Genomic DNA, 22628 nt, shown 5'->3' on the forward strand with positions numbered 1-22628 from the left:
AAAGAATAAAGTTAACTTAACTCTGAAATTTTCAAAATATTTCAAAATCTACCATATAAAATGGAGGGGAATCAAAACCTATATTCTTATCGATCAAGTGTTCGAATTTCTGTAATTGGACGCAGAAAGGACACTCAAATGACATCCAAGTCTATACATGTTCCGTGAACACTCGGACACCTAACGTCACGGACACCTAACTGATGACGTTGAGAGCATCTAGGTTCTGTTCAAACTGGAATACAGGGTTAACGCTTATAATTGTTATCAATAATCGTATTAATATGTATGTAAAAATATTCATGATTAATATGTATATATACACATATTTATAATTAATAATATTGATGTATTCATATATATATAGATATTCTTTGTCATAGCATTTATCACTATTCACATTTCACAATCTTCATTTATTTTCTTGGGTGAGACTAAATGTGGGGAGACTTGTTAGGTCTTTTAAAAGATTAATTGAATTTTTAACAATAAAGTATTTTTTGTTGTTAGGTTAGTGGTTTGAGTAACTGTTAAAAAGGTATTTAAGCCATACCACATCCCACCACAAAATATTTTAACAAAACACTTTGTAATTGTTTACTCTAAACTCATCAACTAGCTTTTAATAACAAAATCATAAACAGGTAATCAACTTCTTCTTTAAATGAGTTAGAGTTAAAAAATTTAAAATAATTATAATTATTAATATTTTTTTATTAATAATATACGATTATCTTTTATTAAAAACATATTTAATATATATATTATAAAAAATATTATTAATAAAAAAATAGTAATTAATTTTTTTTTATAATAATGTGATATGAAATTGATTCATATAAATTAGTAAAAATATCAAATCTAAAAAATAATCATATTATAGATAACACTTAACACAACATGCTTTACTACGTAAACTCCACAGACTTAAATGAACTACAAACACAAAGGCTTAACATATATATGAATATTTCATATTATTAATATAATAATAATTATTAAATATCCAATCTTTTCAAATATTACTTATTAAAATGATAATATTATTTATTATTATAAAATATTATTTTATAAATAATATATTAATTATTATGATATTATTATTATTATTTTTATATGGGATATAATTTTATTGTAATAAAAATAAAAATAAAAATAATTAAATAACAATAATAATATTATATTAAATATTTAATATAAAAATATAAATTTTAAATATAAATTATAAAATATATAAATATAATATTTTACAATGTAAATTTGTTGCCTTGTTATCAAAATTCAACTTTTGCTGTATGGGTTAAAATAAAAATTCAAAATTCAAAAATAAAAAAATTAAATAACTATATAAAATATTATAATATAAATTCATGCACTACTGTAAAAATTTTAATTTAAATTAAAATAGAGAAAAAAAATTCTTTAAACTACTCCCATATTTATGAGAATACTTATTCCTTAAATTACAGAGATCGGTCCTACAGAGCACCTCTGTGTAAGGAGATGCTCGGCCGATCAGAAGGCAAATGTCTACTACCTTGATATTGAATACAAATCTACACGAATACAAATTTCCCACTGCTAATTTGTTCGCTCGAGTTTCAATTCACGTTACTTCTGGAGTGAATGAGGTCCAGTGCTTTGATGAACATTCTCTCTAAGCGAGGCAAATGCAATTTCACATTCTGATTGTCCAGGTACACCTTCTTCGTTGCCTCCCACCCTTTATCGTTCACAGACCTTGGATCCATCAGATACGGATGATCCTTGGGATACTCATCATACAACGAGCTTTCCTGCGGCAGGATTGGGTATTCAAGGTATGAGATCGAATCCATTTTCATGGCGGGCTTTCTGAAGAAAGTCCGAGAAGCCCACCCTATTCCCAGAGGGACCACCTGTACGAACACGGCCCCCGGCGGAAGAAACAGAAAATGTGTCAATGCCGCGCCATGAATTCCCATGAAAACATCGCAGGAATTGATAATTGTGTACATTTCTTTCATCGGGGTGTTCACATTTGGCGAAAGAACAATGACTCTGAAACCCACTTTCTCGGCCACTTCAACGATTTCTTTCTGGTTCAGTAAAACTCTGGATCTCTTGCGGGCAATCAGAACGAGTTTAGGGCTTCGCGATTTGAGTAATGAATATTGGAAAATCGATCTCTTATTGCCATCTTCGAAAGCCCTGCTGAGCATTTTCTGGAAATCCGTTATTGTATGTTTATAAGGAGTGAGCGCGGGATTTACCCAGAGATCCTCGTGAAAGCGCAGGCCTACAATGGCCTCGGGGAAGCAATGGGTTTCGGTATTTATCTCTTTTCTGAAGTCGAGGATATCGTAAGACGAGAGCTGCCTTATGATGTCCCCGAATTTTCGAGTCCACCAGGGCTTGTGATTCAATATAATGAAAACGACTTGGCCTTTGAGATGGTAGGAGGTTATAAAAAGAGGGACAATTACATCTGTAAAGTCGTGGAAAAGGTTACCTGTGTAGCCCCCTGTGGAGAACACCAGCGCTGGGACGGAATGGGTTACTTGGCACTGTGGGGCGTATGCGGGATCTCTTAATCTTTCCAGCGATAGTTCGTCCACTGAGGCCATTGCGTGACTATCCCATTTTCGTGTATATGGTTTGATTTTGAATTTCTGTTCCTCCTGCTCCTGGCGTCCCGATCCCGGCGTTCCAGAGACGAGGAAGATGGTGGAAGAGGCCGAGTGAGTACTGATATCGCCTTTCATGATGCACACGTCTGTTCTGTATGAGGATGTGTCGCAGATTAAGGTGCTTTCCCGAGGTAGAGTTTCATCTGCATTGACAGGCACAACCCAATTCGATCAGATTTATCGTAAGCCATCGTCAATAGTTATCAATAAAAGGAGGATAGCAGGAAACTTATGCCTCGATAAGAGGTGAGAGGTCCCCTATGAGGTGGCTTACTCTTCTAGCCAAGACACAAGAGGTCATATATATACTCAATGAGAATTGAACCTTCATTTTGTGGGTTTCACCCAGTGAAACTTACCATTAAACCCATATCACTATATAATAAAAGGAGGCAAATCTTATAAATGCCTGAAACATGTGAAAAGGTTTTGGATCCTACCTTGCCTCTAGAAGCCCAAGCTAGATTTATTACCCTCAATTTGTTATTCCCCTTCAATGGAGACGGGAAAACACATTTTTATAGGTGGGAAAATTTATTATAATTTTGTTGTTAAATTAACAATGAGAATAATCATCTCTACTTTTTATTTTTTTATTGGCAAATGCAAGTTGACTCATCACAATTATCCAAGCAAAACCAAGCCACCTGGAATCACTGATGGATGATGTGTAAGGAAGCAAAGTTTAACTGCTAGGCTGATACCTCTGTGTCTTAAACCATTAAACGTAAAGAAGCAAAATTTAACTGTTAAGCTGATACCTCTACGTTTTAAACGATTAAACTATCTATTTTCATAGTTAAGAACTAGTACCCAAATATAACTAATTTTAAAATATGCTCCAAACCCAAACCCGATAATAATAATAGTATTAATTATAATCATCATCTTATATTAAAATAAAATAAAAATTAAACTAATTTATAAAATTTATATATATGAAGATATTGATATTTGAATTAATATTTAAAATATCACTATCAATTATAATTATTGAAAGGAGCTGCTTTTACTTTACATCAAAATGAAAGCGCTGCTTTTGAGATTGAAAAGAGTTACTTTATTTTATATACAAAGAAAAGTGACTCTGATAATAACGTTATGATAATGTTGAGAGTGAAAAACAATTCTTAACTATTAACACTGCGTTAAAATAAAAGCCAAAGCCATTTTAAGTCATCTTCGAAAAACAAATATTAGTTTCATACTATAACTATGAAAATAAAAATAAAAAGTTAATTATTAATTATTAACTATAAAATTTTAAAATAAATGTTTTTAAAAATTATATATTTAATTAAATAAAAATAAAAATAATTATTAATTATTGACCATAAAATTTCAAAAGAATTGTTTTTAAAAATTATATATTTAATTATAAAAATAATCTGTGATTTACGAAATCTCAATTCATGACTATTTAAGTTATCATGGTTATATTGAATTATATTTAGATTGTGGATACCATTATGTATTTAATAATAGAATAGATTTTTGTTTATGATTTTTAATTATTTTATTTCACTTTTGTTTATATGATGTATAGAATATATTTTTGTTTATGATTTTTAATTATTTTATGATTTTTGTTTATATAATATTTTTTTAATTATCAATTTATTAATAGATAAAAAAGAATATAATTATTTTGAAGATAAATTTTAAATATTAATTTACGTATATTATTATGAATATTTTAGAATATTTTATTGAAATTAAATTTTTATTATTTAATTATTAAATTAAAATTTTGGAAATTTTATTTCAAAATAAATATACTTGCTTCAAAAAATAAAAATAATAAAATATAGATAAATTTCCATAATTAAAAATCTTATTATATATTTTTCTAAACATATATATATATAACAATCTACAATTATCAAAATTTAATATTTTGATTTATAAACATTTATTATTCATTTAATTTATATATACCTTAACTTAATATAAAATAAAAACAATACAATCAAATAAAAAATAAATAAACCACTTTTAACAATTACATCTTAAAAATACAAATTCTTATCCTTACCTTGAAGCTCACTTTGTTATCAATAATCCAAATGCAAACGTGCATAATTAGAAGCATTTATATATAGCATTCATTTCTCTAAATGCTTTTGAAAAATGATCATTCACACATATTAAGACATTATATTAAAAAAAAACAAATTTCAACGATTATACAACTTACGATAGAAAAAACAATTTTTTTACATTTATTTTTTAAAAATAAATATTACTTACTACCAAATAAATAAAAAAATTATTTTTAATAAAAAATTAAGAAATAAAATTAATTTCAAAAAATAATTATTTATTACCAAACAAAATTGCCCAATAAAAATATAAGAACCATTTTCAAACAACTTTATACAATTTCATACCCATTAAAAAACCATTATTAGAAAACTTCATATAAATATTTTGAAATTAAAAATCAATTACATTTGAATTATAATAAAATAGAAATTTTGAATTATAATGAAATAGAAATTTACATGTTTTAAAAGTGAATTATTATTATTAAATTTGAAGGTTAAGGCATACATACTCTACCGTCTATGATTTTTTAGGAAGAAACACATACTCTTAACCATTAAGGCCACTCAAGCTATATTAATATTAATCCTAAAATATAGTAATCAAATAAAATAATTGAGATTTATATATATTGATGATGATAATGGTGATGATTAATGTCCACTAAGACCAATATGGTCTATCAGATAATTAACTAAAACTCTTTAATATTTTATTTTTATGATAAAAAAATGGGAGAGAAGCTTTCCGAGATCACTATTATAATTTTGTTGATTTAACAAGAAGCTTGGTAGTGTGGCAAATGTTTTGAAAAGGAGAATAAAAGATTCTTTAGTCCCAAGGTGTTTACACCTTTAGTTCTTATCTTTGCAATGTTCATTTTCTTCTTAGCACTGGTTAACGTAGAAAGATAATTCCGGTCAATAAGAGTGGGGTTGATGACCTCATTATACTACCTTATCTTCAAATATTCCTTTACAAATATGATAAACCCAAATTTATAATAAATCTATATTGATTCTCATATATACATCATATGATTAAAAAGTAAGGGAATGACATGTCTTCATACATACAACATTAAATATTTTAACATGATTATTTATTTATTCATTTACTTATTTTAAAATTTAATTTAGTTTTATTTATATCTAATATTGAAATATTTTATTTAATATTTATTTTGATTTTTTTGAGTTATCATTATTTTTATAAATACAATGGGTTAATTTCATGTTGAAAAATATATATATCTACTTCATACTTAGTATCATTTTTTGTTAACTTATCCCAAGGGGGATTTCAACCTTAAATATTATTGTTTACATAATACTTCATATTGCACTCCATAACCTTATGCTTCTCAACATATTATTGAAAAGTTTTAAATATAATTTATTTATTTATACTCTAAATGACTTTTATCATATAGATATTTAATTGATATTGACATGTTTTAGCTTAGGTGAAAATCAAAATATTTTATTTATGAATAACATTAAAATAATTGTTTTGTTTGGCTGATGCATTTGGAACCAACAAATGTGGTTCATCATCAAGACCACATGAAGAGGTAGAGCATGACAAAGACTTAAATAGAGAGCAATGTAGAGACCATAATTACAAGTAAGAACTTAAAGGCTTAAATAGAGAGCAATGTAGAGACCGTAATTATAAGTAACGACTTAAAGGCCACATTATAAGTAATTGTAATTATGGTCTCTACATTGCTCTCTATTTAAGCCTTTGCCATGGTACATTTGTTTATTTGAAATGGGTAGGCCAACCAAAAACTTCTCTTATGTGATTTCTACCAAAAGAATTTTCTTAATTCATTATGGATCACAGAACCCTGAATTCAGAAATTGTTTTGTTATCAATATATACATATATTTTTAAATGTTAAGTGTCAATTCTATAAAATGAATTATACATCATTCTCATAGTAGATTTAAAAACAATTTTTTTCCCTTTTAGTTACTTTTAATATATAAATTCAATCTTGAAACATTTTATTTATAATTAATATTGTAATACGTTTCTTTTAAATAACACATGTTAATTTCATATTAAATATTGATAGAATTATATATCTTTTTATTAATTTAATGTAGAAAATAACTGTTATATATATATATATATATTATTTTTATTTATGACTTTAGAATATAAGGTTATACGAGAATGTAATTACCAAGCTAAAGAGCAATGAGGGGTGGTCAAAAGATATTAAGTGTAACATCGGAGTTAAACAAGGTTGCTCCCTCTCCCCTACCCTATTTGGAATTTACATCGATAAGCTTGAAGACTATTTAGAGGAAGCAGGATGTGATGGCACGATCTTAGTTGGGATAGTCGTCATCCTTCTTCTCTATGCTGACGATATTGTTCTTTTCGCAAGGTGCCCATCTAATCTTGATAAGCAACTCAGGCTTCTTAAGGATTTCTGCTCTACCATGGGTATGACTGTTAACACTGACAAAACAAAAGTTATGATTATCAAATCCAAGAAGGACACTTACGCTAATTTTATGTATGACAGTAATAACTTGGAGGAAGTGTATTCTTACAAGTACCTAAGAATTGATATTCATCACAAGCTCAACTGGAACCATAGCATTGAGAAAAGGATTAATGGGGGGTGGAAAGCTTATTTTGGTCTTGAAAATAATTGTAAAACAACAAACCTAGTAATGTGGGATAAAAAGAAGTTCCTCTTTGAAACTTTAGTCACTCCTATTATCTTATATGGCTGTGAGGTTTGGGGTTGCAGCATCTCCAGAGAATCATGGAGAAATATTGAGCAAATCCAGAAGCATTTTATAACTTATAACCTGAAAATTAAAGTAATACACCCTATCCTATTCTCCTTATAGAAGCAAGTCTTTCCCCTATTAAGAGCCTAGCTATGATTAGGTTTCTGTTATACAAGCAGAAACTCAATAACATAGACGATCATAGACTTCTTAAGCTAGCTTTAAATTCCAGCCAAAACCACCTAAGGCTCAATTGGGGGTGGCAGAAAGACACAAGGGCTTGGTTAAAACATAGACGATCATAGACTTCTTAAGCTAGCTTTAAATTCCAGCCAAAACCACCTAAGGCTCAATTGGGGGTGGCAGAAAGACACAAGGGCCTGGTTAAACTATTGGGAGATCAACGAGAATGATGCATTGCAAAACATTAATAACATTAAAGATATTGTTACTTCTAAGTTCAAAGAAAAAATGTGGTATGAGAAAGATTTAGCGGCTAAAATAAAATTAAATTATTATAAGAAGGTCATCAACCCCACCCTAGAAGATCAAAAGTATCTCTCTATTTTAACTAGCTCAAAGAAGAAAATTAATATAGCAACTTGATTAGAACGAATTCTCATGAGCTCCATAGTGAAACAGTTCATTGGGCAGTTCCTAAAACACCATGGATGGAAAAGATCTGCCATATATGTGAGAATAGGAACATCGAGGATGAAAACCACTTCCTCTTAGAGTGCCCCACTTACAACCACATTAGATTTCAGTTTCACTATCTTTGTTACAATACTGACCTTCCTAGCCTTTTACAGTGTCAAAATTATAGTGAGCTCGGGAGGCTTCTCTCCAATATTTTTGAGCATAGGAATAAAATCTTAAATCAAAATAAATAATTTGTTTTTTTAGGTCCGATAGACCAATGTTGGGTCTCAGCAGACGTTAACCACCACCATCATCATTATAATGTGATTTAATAATTTTTTATTTAATATAAAAGAATTACACATTATTTTTATACTAAAGAATATAAAGCACCTTTAAATAATCAGGTTTAACAATTTAATAAAAATAATTACAGTAAAATAATTATTTAAAAAAAATTAAATTAAAAACAATAACCAATTTACAATGTATTTTAAATAATATATAGTAAAACAAATATCATTTTTCTATCAGGGTTAGTGAATGCCACACGAGTCCATCCTTGGTAGCCTTGCTAAGGAGGCGCATCCTCAACCAATTGTACTAGTGAAAGTAAACAATTTTAGTGAATATTAATTATAAAATAAAAGTAATGGACCATTTTACTAAATAAAATTTTCATATCTATAAATGAATGTTATAAATAATAATGAAGAACTTATTAGAATTGGAATAATCTCAAATCCCTAAGAAATTGGTAGGTGGGGACCATATTTCCTTCATAATCAATCCAGGCCCTCAATAAAAAAAAGAAAAGTCAATAGATGCTCATCCACCTACCAATTTTAGTGAATATTAATTATAAAATAAAAGTAATGGACCATTTTACTAAATAAAATTTTCATATCTATAAATGAATGTTATAAATAATAATGAAGAACTTATTAGAATTGGAATAATCTCAAATCCCTAAGAAATTGGTAGGTGGGGACCATATTCCCTTCATAATCAATCCAGGTCCTCAATAAAAAAAAGAAAAGTCAATAGATGCTTATCCACCTTAAGTTGAAATAAAAAACCTTCTGCAAAGATACAATTATAAAAATAGAAAACATTTTTGAATTTAAAACCTAATTTTGATTTTTACCAATAACAAAAAAATATTCCATAACGATTGGACACTATTTTGCTATGTAGACACTTTTTTGACAAATGCACCTTGCAAACAACATGTACCCTGTGTTCCTTTGATTATGATTATAGTAATTTTGATGTTTTAACGAGGTAAAGAAAATGGATTAAAAAAATAAAATAAATATTTAATTTTTATAATATTTAAATAATTTTATATATAAATAAATATTTTTTTTAGCTTTATATATAAATTTGGTATGTTTTTAATAATTTTTTTATACAAATTAAGTAAAAATCAATAATATTTTACTATACATTGATTAGAATTTACTTTATTTATGAGACATAACTACTTCACAATATACAAGTATCTGATAATATATATATATATATATAACAAATTGAGAAATATATTATATGGATTATTTGGTGAAGTAGGAATGCAAGTATCTTTGAACAAAAAAATGGGGCGAGCCATATTTTTCATACTATCGGGCCATAAATGAATGGCGGGTGTATATGCCCACCGTTCGATTTCGACTTTAGCAAAATCGAACGACGGGTGTATATTTATGGCCCAATTTCGACCTTAGCAAAATCGAACTGCGAGTGTATATTTATGGCCCGATAGCATGGGATTTATTGATCCCAAAAATGGGTATGGTCGATATAGCGCCGGCGATAAAATCAAACAGAAGCCGCAAATGCAAAATGAGAGACATATGGGGAGAATATACGGTTGGTTTTTTTGACGGTGCCAACCAGAGAAGGAAATGTGGATGCCGCACCAAACTTGGTAAATTTTATTACCTCTGGTGGGAGGGAGGTATGGTTTGAAATAACCAGCCAAGATTATAGCATTGTGGGGAGTCTTAATCGCAATAAAATGGTTCAGATACACAAAAGAGATATACGTTCATGCAAAAGGAATCGTTGATTGGGTTAACAATCATTCTAATTTCAAATCTTCTATTTATAAACTGGATGTAGAAGATTCAAACCCTTGTAAAGACCTTCAATCAAATTCACTTCCGGCACATTTACAGAAAGTAGAGCTGGACAAATGACCTCTTATCTAAAAGAGGTATTTCAAAAGAGACAAGTAATTTTTTTTCCTCAGTCTTCAAGCAAGGTATTAAGGTAAATGCACACCGCATTAACAACTCGTGGGAGATAGTTATATATAAAACTGAAAGTGATTTTTTTTTTTTTTTTTAAATAAACATTAAAATCTATACTTTTGATATACCTAGACATTGAAGTTTGTCTATAAATATAGACATGAAAGTCTACAACACAGAGAATGTAATGACATTAAGCCAAAGTTTGATTAAAAAGTTACATAAAATTGAAGAGGACATGGAGACATATTTTTGAATAGACAGAAATAAAAAATAAAAAATATAAAACAGCTAAATATCATGAATGTATTTTGAAATATGTACTATCTTTATATTTTTAATACAATTTTTTGTTGGTATGAGAAAAAAAAAATATAACAAATTGAGAAATGCAATTTGCAACCCTTCACAACTAAAACCAACGATAGTCATAGCAGGCACAAACGTTAATTCAAACCCTGTATTCCAGTGGGTACCTTGAATAGAATGCTCGTCAATTCAAACCCTGTATTCGAGTGAGTACCTTAGAATTGACGAGCATTCAAGGTACCCAAGGTTCTCGCTGTTGGAGATTATTGGAAAGGGCATTGATATAGAAATGACGTCGTTATAACAACACTTACTCTCTCCGAAACCTACTGCTGCTGGCAAGTAATAACGCTCTTCCTGCTCTGTCGGCACGCTGACGAGATTTACTTCATTCTCCCCGATCATCGATCTCATCCAACCGTTATTCACTGCATTAATGCAATGAGCCCACTGCAATCAGAAAATTGTAAGACTGAAATATTTAATACAGAGAAACTCCAAAAACTTGAGTTCGATTACAGAATATTTTGAACATTTGATTGAAAAGATAAAATATTTCAGAATCGGCAATCTCTCTAATATATCAGGGGCATTTTTATTTCTATGGTAGATTTTTTCAAAATATTTCAGAATCTAAAATGTTAACTATCTGGTTAAAGATAGCACATTGCAAAGGCAAATACAGAAAACAAGCTCAGACCACCTACAAGTGGTAGCCGTTGGGATCATTATTTTCAAGAGGCTCATAGCACAGCCAGACTGCAGGCCTACAAACAGAGCCACGAGTATGATGATCATAATGAGAGGAAACCCTTTCCATTTTTTATCCGAATGCAAAGAAGGCGCTGCCAGTGCCAGCCTTTCCAGTAACGTCATAATGATGGGAAGTCACTTGATCTGGCTTGTGGTCTAATCTGGAACAGCATTATTTACACTTGAAAGTTGCTCCAGGTGCCATTTCTTCCTTTGAAAAAAAAGTCACTGGATCTGGCTAATTTTACTCTACATCCAGATCAACCAACCGAGCAATAAGCTTTGAAGAATTCTCGACCCAGTTGCTCTTACACTCACAAACACACTCGATCGATTAATTCTTTCAACCCAACTCCTGCATCTCAAGAATCCCTTCCGCTTTTTAGTGCTTATAATACATTATTTCACCATTGCTAATCTAAAAATGGACGCCCCACCTCAAATGCGTCCCCAGTACGAAGACAGGTTCATCCACGATGGACTCCTCACCTCAAAGGCGTCCCCAGTTGAAGGACAATTCATCCATCTTATTACTTAAGTCTGCCTCCATGACATCGGAAACTTTAAAATGAAGAATGGTGGTTTTCTGGTCCAAACATGACCAAACTTGCCCACCATCATCACCTTAAAATCATAATAAAAAGGAATCTGTGCTCCCTGGCTCCAATTGAATGGACGGGAATCAAAACCTATATTCTTGTCGATCAAGTGTTCGAATTTCTGGAATTGGACGCAGAGAGGACACTCAAATGACACCGAACTATGCATATGTTCCAATCAATATGATGTGAACACTCACTAACTGGTGACGTTGAGAGAATCTAGGTTCTGTTCAAACTCAAACGACACCGAACTATGCACATGTTCCAATCAATATGATGTGAACACTCACTAACTGGTGACGTTGAGAGAATCTAGGTTCTGTTCAAACTGGAATACAGGGTTAATGCTTATAATTATTATCAATAATCATGTTAGAATGTATATAAAAATGGTCACTTTTTGCCTCTTTATATTTCCTGTACATGATATGCAGCCATTTCCGCGGCCTCTTTCTGGCCTCACCTCCATCTATGGCTATTTTGGGTTTTTCGGTTTGTGGCTTTACGCCTCCATGTATTCCTGAGCATGCCACATTATGCCTTTTTGTAGTTCCTGAACAGGACATGCGGCTATCCTCTGGTTGATGCCCCATGCCTTCATGTATTTCTGATCTTTATATTTTCTCAATATAACATATATTGCTTTTTCTTCTGAAAAAAAAACAATCAATGATATGTGATCAATATGTATATATACACATATTTATAATTAATAAAATTATACTGGTATATATAGATATTCTCTATCTCAATATTTATCACTATTCACATATCACTATCCTCACTTAATTTTTTTGCACTTAATTTTTTTGTTTTTTAATAGAATAAATCACAAATGTCAATCTTCCCTTAATTTTTTCCTTTTTTAATTCTATTGCTTTTTTAACAGAATAAATCACAAATACAATCCTTACTCAATTTTTTTTGTTTTTTTAATAGAATAAATGTAGGAGACTGGTTAGGTTTTTTAAATTACTAAGTGAATTTTTAATAACAAAATGTTTTTTTGGTTGTTAAGTTAGTAACTTGAGTAGTTGGTGAGTTAGACATTTAAGCCATTAAAATCATTTTTATTTACATCTATCACTATTCATATATCACAATCCCTACTTAATTTTTTGGGTTTTTTAATCGAATAAATCACAAATGACAATTTTCACTTAATTCTTTCCGTTTTTTTTAAATGATTGTAATTTTAAATATATTTATTAATTTCTTTATATATTAATATGAGTTGATCTTTTTAATAGAGATATATTTTACATATGTATTATAAAAAATGTTATTAATAAGAAATTGGTAATTAAAATAGTTCTATAATTATGTGACATGGAGTTGATTCATATAGGTTAATAAATAAATCTAACCAAAATGTTCATCATATTTTAGATAATATCTAATATAACATGCTTTACTAAGTGAACTACACCCTCAAAGACTTAAATATAAGTTTATTGGCATTTATGAATATTTCATATTACCAGCACAATCACATTAATAACACCGATATGAAATACATTTACAACCACATTGGGGTTTATTAGTTGATATAAGCCAATAGGAATATGGCGAGCCATATTTCCTAGGCTATTGGGCCATAAATGAATGGCGGGTGTATATGCCCACCGTTCGATTTCGGGCTTAGCAAAATCGAACGGTGGGCATATACACCCGCCGTTCATTTATGGCCCGATAGCATGGGATTTATTGATGCCCATAGGAATATATGAAATACATTTACAACCACATTTACCAATATGGTTGATATACACCTATATCCACCACCCACCACATTAATAACTTGTAAGTGTATTTTATTAAGGACTAACTATTTTTTATTATTAATAACTATATAAATAATAATAGACCACATTAGTTGGTTCGAAACATCGACCCAATCCTTGCGATGTGATTAATCTGAAAAAATATTCTCTATAATTATTATATTAACATTATTTTGTATATTAATATAACGATGATGATGATTAACCTCCACTAAGACCAATGTGGTCTATCTGACTTCAAGAAAAGAGAGTCTAATTGTCATTCTTCAAAATCTTGTTTGTGTGATCAAGGAGCAGAGGAACGTTCCAATAACAATTCAAAATCAAAATCTTGTTTGTGTGATAAGGAGCAGAGAAACGTTCCAATATCGCTATAGTCGGGTTGGCTTAATAAGTCAAGAGATTGGAGGTGTGACTAATGATAGGGAATTGAGAGCAGATGTGGGCAAGAGCCAGACACTCTAAGAGGAAGTGTAATATTAGTTATTACATAAAATTTTGCTAATATATTAATAGCTTTATTTAAAATTATAATATAATTCATATATAACATAATAATAACATTTAATTATTATTAGTAATATATATTTATTGTCACCATTATATTATCTTCAATAATTATTATATATTTATGAACATAATTGTCAATATATTTTATATATTTACTTGGAATACATTAATACTATTAACTATATAAACACTATATATTAAACTAAAATATATTATACTATTTTTTGTTTTTGTTTGTGAAGTTGTCTGTGATCCTCCATGCTTGACCTGTGGCTTGAGCAGCCGCGACCTAGGGGCATCTAAGTCGTCTCCATGCTTGACCTGTGGCTTGAGGAGCCGCGACCTAGGGGCATCTAAGTCGTTAAAGTCACCTGGGGATCGCACCTAGCTTGGGCCACACCAACCCTTAGCTGACTGGATTTTTTAGCATGTCTTCTCCCCCTAGCACAAGGCACAACCACCCCCTGTGAGGTTTGATCCTGGGTAGCCTTGCTTACAAGGCCCATCCTTAACTAGTTGTGCTAGTAGGACTTGATAATAATAATAATAATAATAATAATAATAATAATAATAATAATAATAATCTTCTGTAATAATAATATATTATAAATTTTTGTTAATATATAAATAGTTATAAATCAAATTATAACATAACTCAGATATTTTATTTTGTTATTATTTATAATACATATTTATCTCTCACCAATATTATGAATAATTATTATATATTTATTAATATACTTGTTAATATCTTTTATATATTTATTTAAAGTATATTAAAAATATCAGCTATATATAGATTATATATTAAACTAAAAAAATATTAAACAATTACTTACAAATAACAATTTAAGAGATTATTAATAATATAAACCTAAAGGATAAAAAAAATCCAACAGATTAATATTATAAACCAAAGAGATTAATAAACTCCATGAATTAATATTTTAAGCCCAAACGATTAATAAACCCCAGGGATTAAATTATTATTTTTTGTTAAGCTTAGTAGCACCTCTTTTTTCTATTAATTTAACAACAAGTTACAACCAGTTTTAAAGATAATTAGGTGGCCTCAACTTGCCTTGTGGGAAAGCGAGTTTGTTGGCCACCTAACATCATGGTATGCCATTTAAAAATGATAAGTCTTAAGTCTCTTTAACCATGCAATATATGACTGTATGTCTATGCTTATCCTACCATCTACTTGCCTAATTGCATAACTGTCTATACATTGAAAATTAAAAGCTATCTGCATACTTGTAAACAACATCAAAAACTTCAGAAAGAGACAACATAATAACTAATCTACTTCCTCAGCTGAAGCAGATTCCACTGGTGCCGGGTCTTTTGCAGTAGACATCGGGAGTTCTGTCGGAGAAAGGATGCAAGGTAGGTGGTTTTTTATATGCCGGAGGTGTCTATCTTGCTTCTTCATTTGGAACTGGAGTTTCTGGAAGTCTTTATTGTAGTTTAGGAAGCCTGCACTACGGTGGCCATACTCATAGGTATATGTTCCACGGCCTTGCCCAAAATCCCTTTCATAGACTATTAAAGAAATAGGGTGTGTTTAAACTGGGTTACTCGTCCTCCTGTATGCCCAGGATCAGACACCAAGAGCCGCCAATCCTCAACATCAATTTCCATTGAACCTGCCTAGTGGTTCAGATTCGCCTCCCATTCCTCAATCAATTTCCGTATTTCCTCAGCCGTGCTTTCATGGTAGGCTTCTGCAACGTAATTAACGATGCTCACAATAGGCTTTATACCTCTAGGTTTAACTCTGGATGAACTGGATTGTCCCACTTCCTGTTTTCCTTTGTTTTTCTTATCACGGCCTTGCGGGGCAGGGCTTCGAGTTCAAGCCCCCGTATGAACCATGGTTTCCATTTTGCAACCTGAAGATATGTATGACTGAGTACTCGCAGGTGGTACGCAAAACCCACAGCAGCCCAGTTTTCGGGTCCTATTACCAACCTGATCACATGTCCAGAGACCAACAGACACCCGTAAAACCATAACATGGGTCTCAGCAGCCTTCCTTTCTTCGCAAATTTTTTTAACAGTTCCCCGAAATAGGGAGGGGTTTCATCACCTTACATCGAGGCTAGTAATTAGACACCAAACTTTCGATGAAAACCCTAAGAGCCTGACAGCCACTATGACCTTCATTTTTAAGGGGTAGACTCAACACAAACCAACTCACAGGGAAAGGGCCCAAAAATTTGCTCCCACTGGGCAACCAAGGTGTCTCAGTAGCTGCATAGACCCCCCACACCAGTTTACCCAACACCAACCCGTCCTGATTCGACTCAAAATTCCAGCAACCATAGGCCCGAGACTTCGCCAGACTACCTCAGAGCCAGCAAAGTCTACCCTAGACAGATATGGAGCCATGAGGTCTATTACCTCAAGGAGGCCCCGAATTAATCCCCTTTGGGACAACCAGATGCAAAACATAACAGAAACAGGAGCATGACCAACCCAATTACCATAATTTATCCACCAGAAAGATGCATGCATTGTCAAGACATGATGTAGACCCTCTAATCCCCATGACTTCGGACCAGGTCGACCCAATTATTTTACCCAAAAGACTCTCTTCATGGAGAAAAAGGAAAGGTAGCAGACTGCATACCAAATAACTAGCGCTAAGGAAGGTTGAAGGCACACCAACATCGGTCTTTCTCCACAACAACTAACACTGTCTGCTAATTCCATTTGAGCTAGGACCAATGACTCACCTCCGAACCACTGCATGCAAAATAACAGATGTCTACGCCTTGAATGGCTCCCCCTATCGCCACCCATGACGTTATTATCTCCCCTCATGCATGAGGCGACTTTGCCAGCCTTGCCACGCATTTGGAAGGTGGTGGGTTTGTCCTTCGAGGTACCCAACAGTTAATTAGGGTGAATGCACCGAGGATCCAATACACACCTCGATCGGGGACCCAAGGATTAAATTATAAATTCAATGAATTAATAATATTATAAATCCAAGGCACCAATAAAATCAAGGGTTTAACAAGGAATTAAACGCAAGAGACTAAAATTATAAATCCAAGAGATCAACAAACCCAAGGGATCAATATTAATAAAAGAAGGATTAATAAACCCTAGGAATTAATTAAACCCAAGGGATTAATAAACACACGTGATTAGTAATATTATAAATCGAACTAACTAATAAACCCAAAAGTTTAATATTATAAACCCAATAAATTAATAAACCCAAAGGATAAATATTATAAACATAAAGGATTGACAAACCAAACGAATCAATATTGAAAACACATCAGCTTAATAAACCATAGGAATTAACATTTTAAACCCAAGGGATTAATAAACCCATAGGATTATTAATATAAACATAAGGGATCAATAAATCCAAGGGATCAATATTAAAAACCCAAGGGATTAATAAACCCTATGGATTGATATTTTAAACTCAAGGGATTATTAATATTATAAACCCAAGGAATTATTAATATTACAAAACCAAGGAACTACTAAACCCAAGGGTTTAATATTATAAACCCAAGGAATTAGTAAACTCGAGGGATAAATATTATAAACCTAAGGAATAAATATATCTAAGGGATAAATATTATAAATCTAGGGGATCAACAAATCCAAGGGATCAATATTAAAAACGCAAGGGATCAATAAAACCTAAGAATTAACATTTTAAACTCAAGGGATTATTAAACCCAAGGGATTATTAATATTATAAACTCAAGGGATTAAATTATAAACCCAAGGGACTAATAAACCCAAGGGTTTAATATTATAAACCCGAGGAATTAGTAAACCTAAGAGATAAATATTATAAACTTAAGGGATACATATACATAAGGGATAAATATTATAAACCCAAGGGATCAATATTAAAAACCCAAGGGATTAATAAACCCCAGGAATTAATATTGTAAACTCAAGGGATTAATAAACCGAATGGATTATTAATATTATATACCCAAGGGATTAAATTATAAACCCAAGAGTTTAACATTTTAAACCCAAGGAATTAGTAAACCCAAGGGATAAATATTATAAACCTAAGGGATAAATATTATAAACTTAATGGATCAACAAACCCAAGAGATCAATATTAAAAACACAAGGGATTAATAAAGCCTAGGAATTAATATTTTAAACCCAAAGGATTGATAAACCCACATGATTATTATTTTTTAACTGAAACAGGTATGATTTATTTATTTGGAGAAAATATTGGACTTACGCCATGGTAGCCATCATTACATTGCTTCTGTTTCTGTTTCTTGTGCTATTACAATATGCATGTTCCTCATGGATTACAGGGATAGAATGAGCTTTCATCATTTATGAGGAGTTGTCCTTTCCCAAGAGTGCAGCCTTTGTTCGCCATCAGATCTGCTTCACTGTTCAAGCTTCTGAGGATATGGAGGAATTTGTAGGAGTCGAAGTCGAGCAGGACTCTCTTTAATCTGTTCAGAGTTTTGTTGAGACTTGCATTGTTGAACAATTTGCCCGTATTTAAATTTTTTATTAAGATCTCTGAGTCTCCAAAAGCTTGGAATTCTTTGTCTCCCCTGTCTCTGGCTATTTGACAAGCTTTGAGGAGGCCTTGGATCTCTGCTTGATTGTTGGTTTTTTGCCCGATGCCCTAGCAAAAGTTGTCCCTTCTTGATCTGTCCGAGGCATAAATGACCCCTCCAGCTCCTACTATCCCAAGATTTCCTTTGGAGGATCCATCGAAGAAAATCGTGGTTATTTTTTGTTTTCGCCACCATTCTTGAATGGTGGCTTTGGAATCTCTTTTGTGCCATTCTGGATTCACTACATGAGGGGCTGATAACTGCTTCCAAGGGTAGGGGGAGAGGGGGCCCAACCACCTCTCTTCTTCAGGTAGAAGCAAAGAGTCATCTGAAAAATATTGTTGTTGCGCTACTTCAAGGAGGAGGGATTTGGCCTTTACCGCTGCCGAGAAAGGAGCTTGCAACTTTTCATTGAATATCAGGTCATTCCGGGTCAACCAGATCTGCCAGCATACAAATTTGGGGATAACGTTCCAGACTTTTCTCCAAAAAGATTTGCTGGGGATTTTGTTGGGATAACATTGATTCCATGAGTCAAATAGATCAACAACAGAGTTAAAAGGGGGGACTGTGATTTGTAGCTCGTGTAGTATGAGTCCCCATACTTCTTTGGCAAACTTGCATTCCATGAAGAGATGCTTGGCAGTTTCTAAGCTGCTTCTACACAGCTCACATCTATGCGGCCAAGCTATGCTTTTTTTCATCAAATTGTCTCCTGTTAACAGCTTGTTGTGGACCAATGTCCAAAAGAAGAAGTTTACTTTAGGAAGAGCAAGCGGTTCCTAGAATTTCTTCCAAAAATCTGGTGGTTTATTGCAATTCCTGTTTGGCTGGAGGGCGTTATAAGCTGCTGCTATTGTGTAGCTTCCAGATTGCCCTCATCCCTAGCTATCCTTCATTTTTCTGTTCACTTGGGCCGCTTCTTCCAGCAGTTCTTCAAGGGCGCGCTTCTGCTGGTTTAGCCGATCTGGAACTCCAAAAAAGTCCCAGCCTTGCCAGTCGTCGTGACAATCCCAATTGGACAGATCATAAACGGTGTTTATCCCTGCGCGTTCCAACCAGTTTTTTAGCTCTGCGATTTCATCAATTTCCGCGAGGGGATCTCGATCCATTATTCTATCATGCCACAGATTTGTATGTTTGCCGTTCCCTGGGATCCTGTACGCCTTACCTATGAACAAATTCAAACTTTTACTGCATAATTTCCAGACCTGAGTGATGCTGTTTGTTTGAGCTGCCTGTAGACTTCTGAGCGGCATCTTGTGGGCGTATTTTGATTTCAACGTATCGTAGACAGGGTGCTTGGGATCTTTGAATAGCTTCCACATAATTTTTCCTCCCAACACCAGGTTGACTAATGCCGGATCACGGATTTGTAGTCCTCCCTCAGTAGTTGGACGCTTGACCACGTCCCATTTCACTAAGTGAAATTTGTTTTGGTTTCCTTTCCCCCCCTGCCAGAGGAAGTCATGAAGGATTTTGGAGATTTGGTCCATAACACTTTTAGGGGCGAGGAGGAAGGCTGCTTGATAAATCGGGAGCGCAGACAGCATAGTCTTAATCAGGATGACCTTGCCTCCTTTTGTGAGCCAATATCCTCCCCAGACTGTAATTTTTGTTTTAATTTTGCTGATGATTTCGGACCACAACGACCTCTTGTTGAAGCCATTTGTGATGGGGAGGCCAAGGTATTTTATCTTCTCCCATTGGACATGTCCGTTAAAGCCGAGAATGTTAGAGATACTTGTGAGCTCTTGCTGCCCAATGTTCCAACCATAGACTTCACTTTTTCTTTCATTGATAGAGGCTCCCGAGACCCTGCAATAGCTTTTGAGAACAGAGTCAAAGGATTTGGCTATTCTAACAGAGGCGCCTCCCAGGAGGAGAGAGTCATCCGCAAAGAGTGAGTGGTTCTGAGCTGGAGAGGTAATGGAGGGTTTGAGGCCAGGAAGGGAACCTGAAACTTTTTCGGCTGATAGCTTTCTACTAAGGGAGTCCGCCATCAGGATGTACAGGAAGGGGGAGAGTGGGCATCCTTGCCTGAGTCCTCTCTGGGCTTGGAAAAAAGAGGTAGGACGATCGTTTACAAGAGGGGCAATCTAGGGGTTGTGAGTGTAGGCAGCCATGAGATTGAAAAAATGGGGGGAGAAGCCAAAGGAGTGGAGGACTTTGTAAAGGAAGGAGCGATTGACTCGGTCAAAAGCATTGGCCATGTCAAGTTTTATCAGCATACCTTTTTCTTTTCACTGTTTGCTTGAGTGGATTATCTCCTGCACTTGGATGACATTATCCAGGATGTGCCTGCCTTCTACAAAGCCACCTTGATTGTTGGAGATCAGCCTGTTGAGCAATGGCTTTATCCTGATAGCAAGAAGCTTTGCCAAAATTTTATAGGAGGTGTTACAAAGTGATATTGGCCTGAATCTGGTGAAGGTTTCAGGGTTTGATTCTTTAGGGATAAGGGTGGAATTAGTTCCTCCTCCTACCTTAGCCTTTTTCATGAATCCTTTTACCATCTTTATAAGATCCGCTTTGATGATGTCCCAACAAGTCTTATAAAAGTGTATAGTGAATCCATCAGGCCCAGGGGCCTTGTCCGAATCCATAGACCAGATGACTTTAGTGATTTATTCTTCAGTGATAGGGTTAATGAGAGCGAAATTGTCTTTAGGGCTGACCAGGAGAGGAATGTTGGAGAGGAGATCAACAGTTTCCTCCTCGTTGGCTTGATTACCTGCGGTGTAGAGATGTCTGAAATGTCTTTCAACTGCCTCTTTTATCTGGCTGAACCCTTTGCAGATCTACCCCTCTGTTGTTGTTATTTCAGAGATATGGTTTCTGGAGAGTCTTGCTCGATATTGGCGGTGGAAGAAGGAGGTGTTCCGGTCGCCAGCCTTCAGCCACAGACTCCGAGATTTAATTCTCCAGTACTCTTCCTCCATTCGGAAGGATCGAAATGTTGAACATTGAATTTTAACTTCTTTGTCGAGCAGCGTTGGAGTGATATCTTTGCTTTCCATTTCGACTTGCAGAGCCTCTAAAGACTGAACGATTTCTTTTCTTTGGCTGGTTGTATTTGGGGCAGGTTTCTTTATCCATTCCTTCAGGGCTTGCTTTTTGGCTTTGAGCTTTTGTTCCCACACATAACTAGAGGACCCTGTGACGGGTTTGGCCCATGCTATTTTCACTATGTCTATGAAACCGTCCCTTTCTGTCCAAAGAGGGCTGAATCGAAAGGGGATTGGACCAAGGTCTTCTTCATCTTCCATAATGAGCTAGACTGGTTTATGATCTGAGGTCAGTTTGGGTAGGATTTTGGTGATAATTATCTTCTTGTTCATCATCAGTGTATCTTGGACTAGGAAATGATCCAGACGAGCGGAAATATGATCCTCACCCACTCTGTTGTTAGACCATGTGTAGAGCCCTTTGACTGGAGTGAAATCGAGAAGTTCCCACTATTGTATGAGGTCTTCCACCATGGGAAGCATGGGGTCTCTGCTGTTAGTTCCTCCCCTTTTTTCTTTGGATTTTAAAACAATGTTTAGATCCCCAACAAGAATAATATTGCTAGGGGATTGTTGCTCAAGGAATTTAATAAGGGAGTTCCAACAATCTCTCTTTTCAGAATACAGGACATGTACATAAAGATTGAAAAGGGAGATGGTTAACTTACTTGTACAATGCGTTAGTTCCGTGAAGATCCAGTGCTGGGTCTCATG

At 33.4% G+C, this 22628-nt stretch overlaps 1 protein-coding gene across 3 annotated transcripts in view; it reads right to left on the reverse strand.

The window, feature by feature from the left end:
• Window positions 1–1376: 1376 nt before the first annotated feature.
• The window catches only part of LOC149181322 (xylan glycosyltransferase MUCI21-like), a 37361-nt gene continuing 16109 nt past the window's right edge, over window positions 1377–22628 (reverse strand). The window contains exons 1-3 of one of the 3 annotated variants that reach the window (XM_089418302.1): window positions 11385–11815; window positions 10992–11105; window positions 1377–2812 (exon numbers count right to left, since the gene is read on the reverse strand). In XM_089418302.1, coding sequence (XP_089274428.1) covers window positions 1602–2812; window positions 10992–11105; window positions 11385–11553 — 1494 coding nt within the window. In that variant the 5' untranslated portion in view covers window positions 11554–11815 and the 3' untranslated portion in view covers window positions 1377–1601. Of the gene's footprint in view, window positions 2813–10991; window positions 11128–11384; window positions 11816–22628 lie in introns of those variants that run through there. The other 2 variants (XM_089418304.1, XM_089418303.1) reach the window with 2 other exon arrangements.

This window comes from Pinus tabuliformis, chromosome 3_2, assembly GCF_031772625.1.
Source record: "Pinus tabuliformis cultivar Carrire ecotype Pingquan chromosome 3_2, CPIR1, whole genome shotgun sequence".
NCBI classification, from domain to species: domain Eukaryota; kingdom Viridiplantae; phylum Streptophyta; class Pinopsida; order Pinales; family Pinaceae; genus Pinus; species Pinus tabuliformis.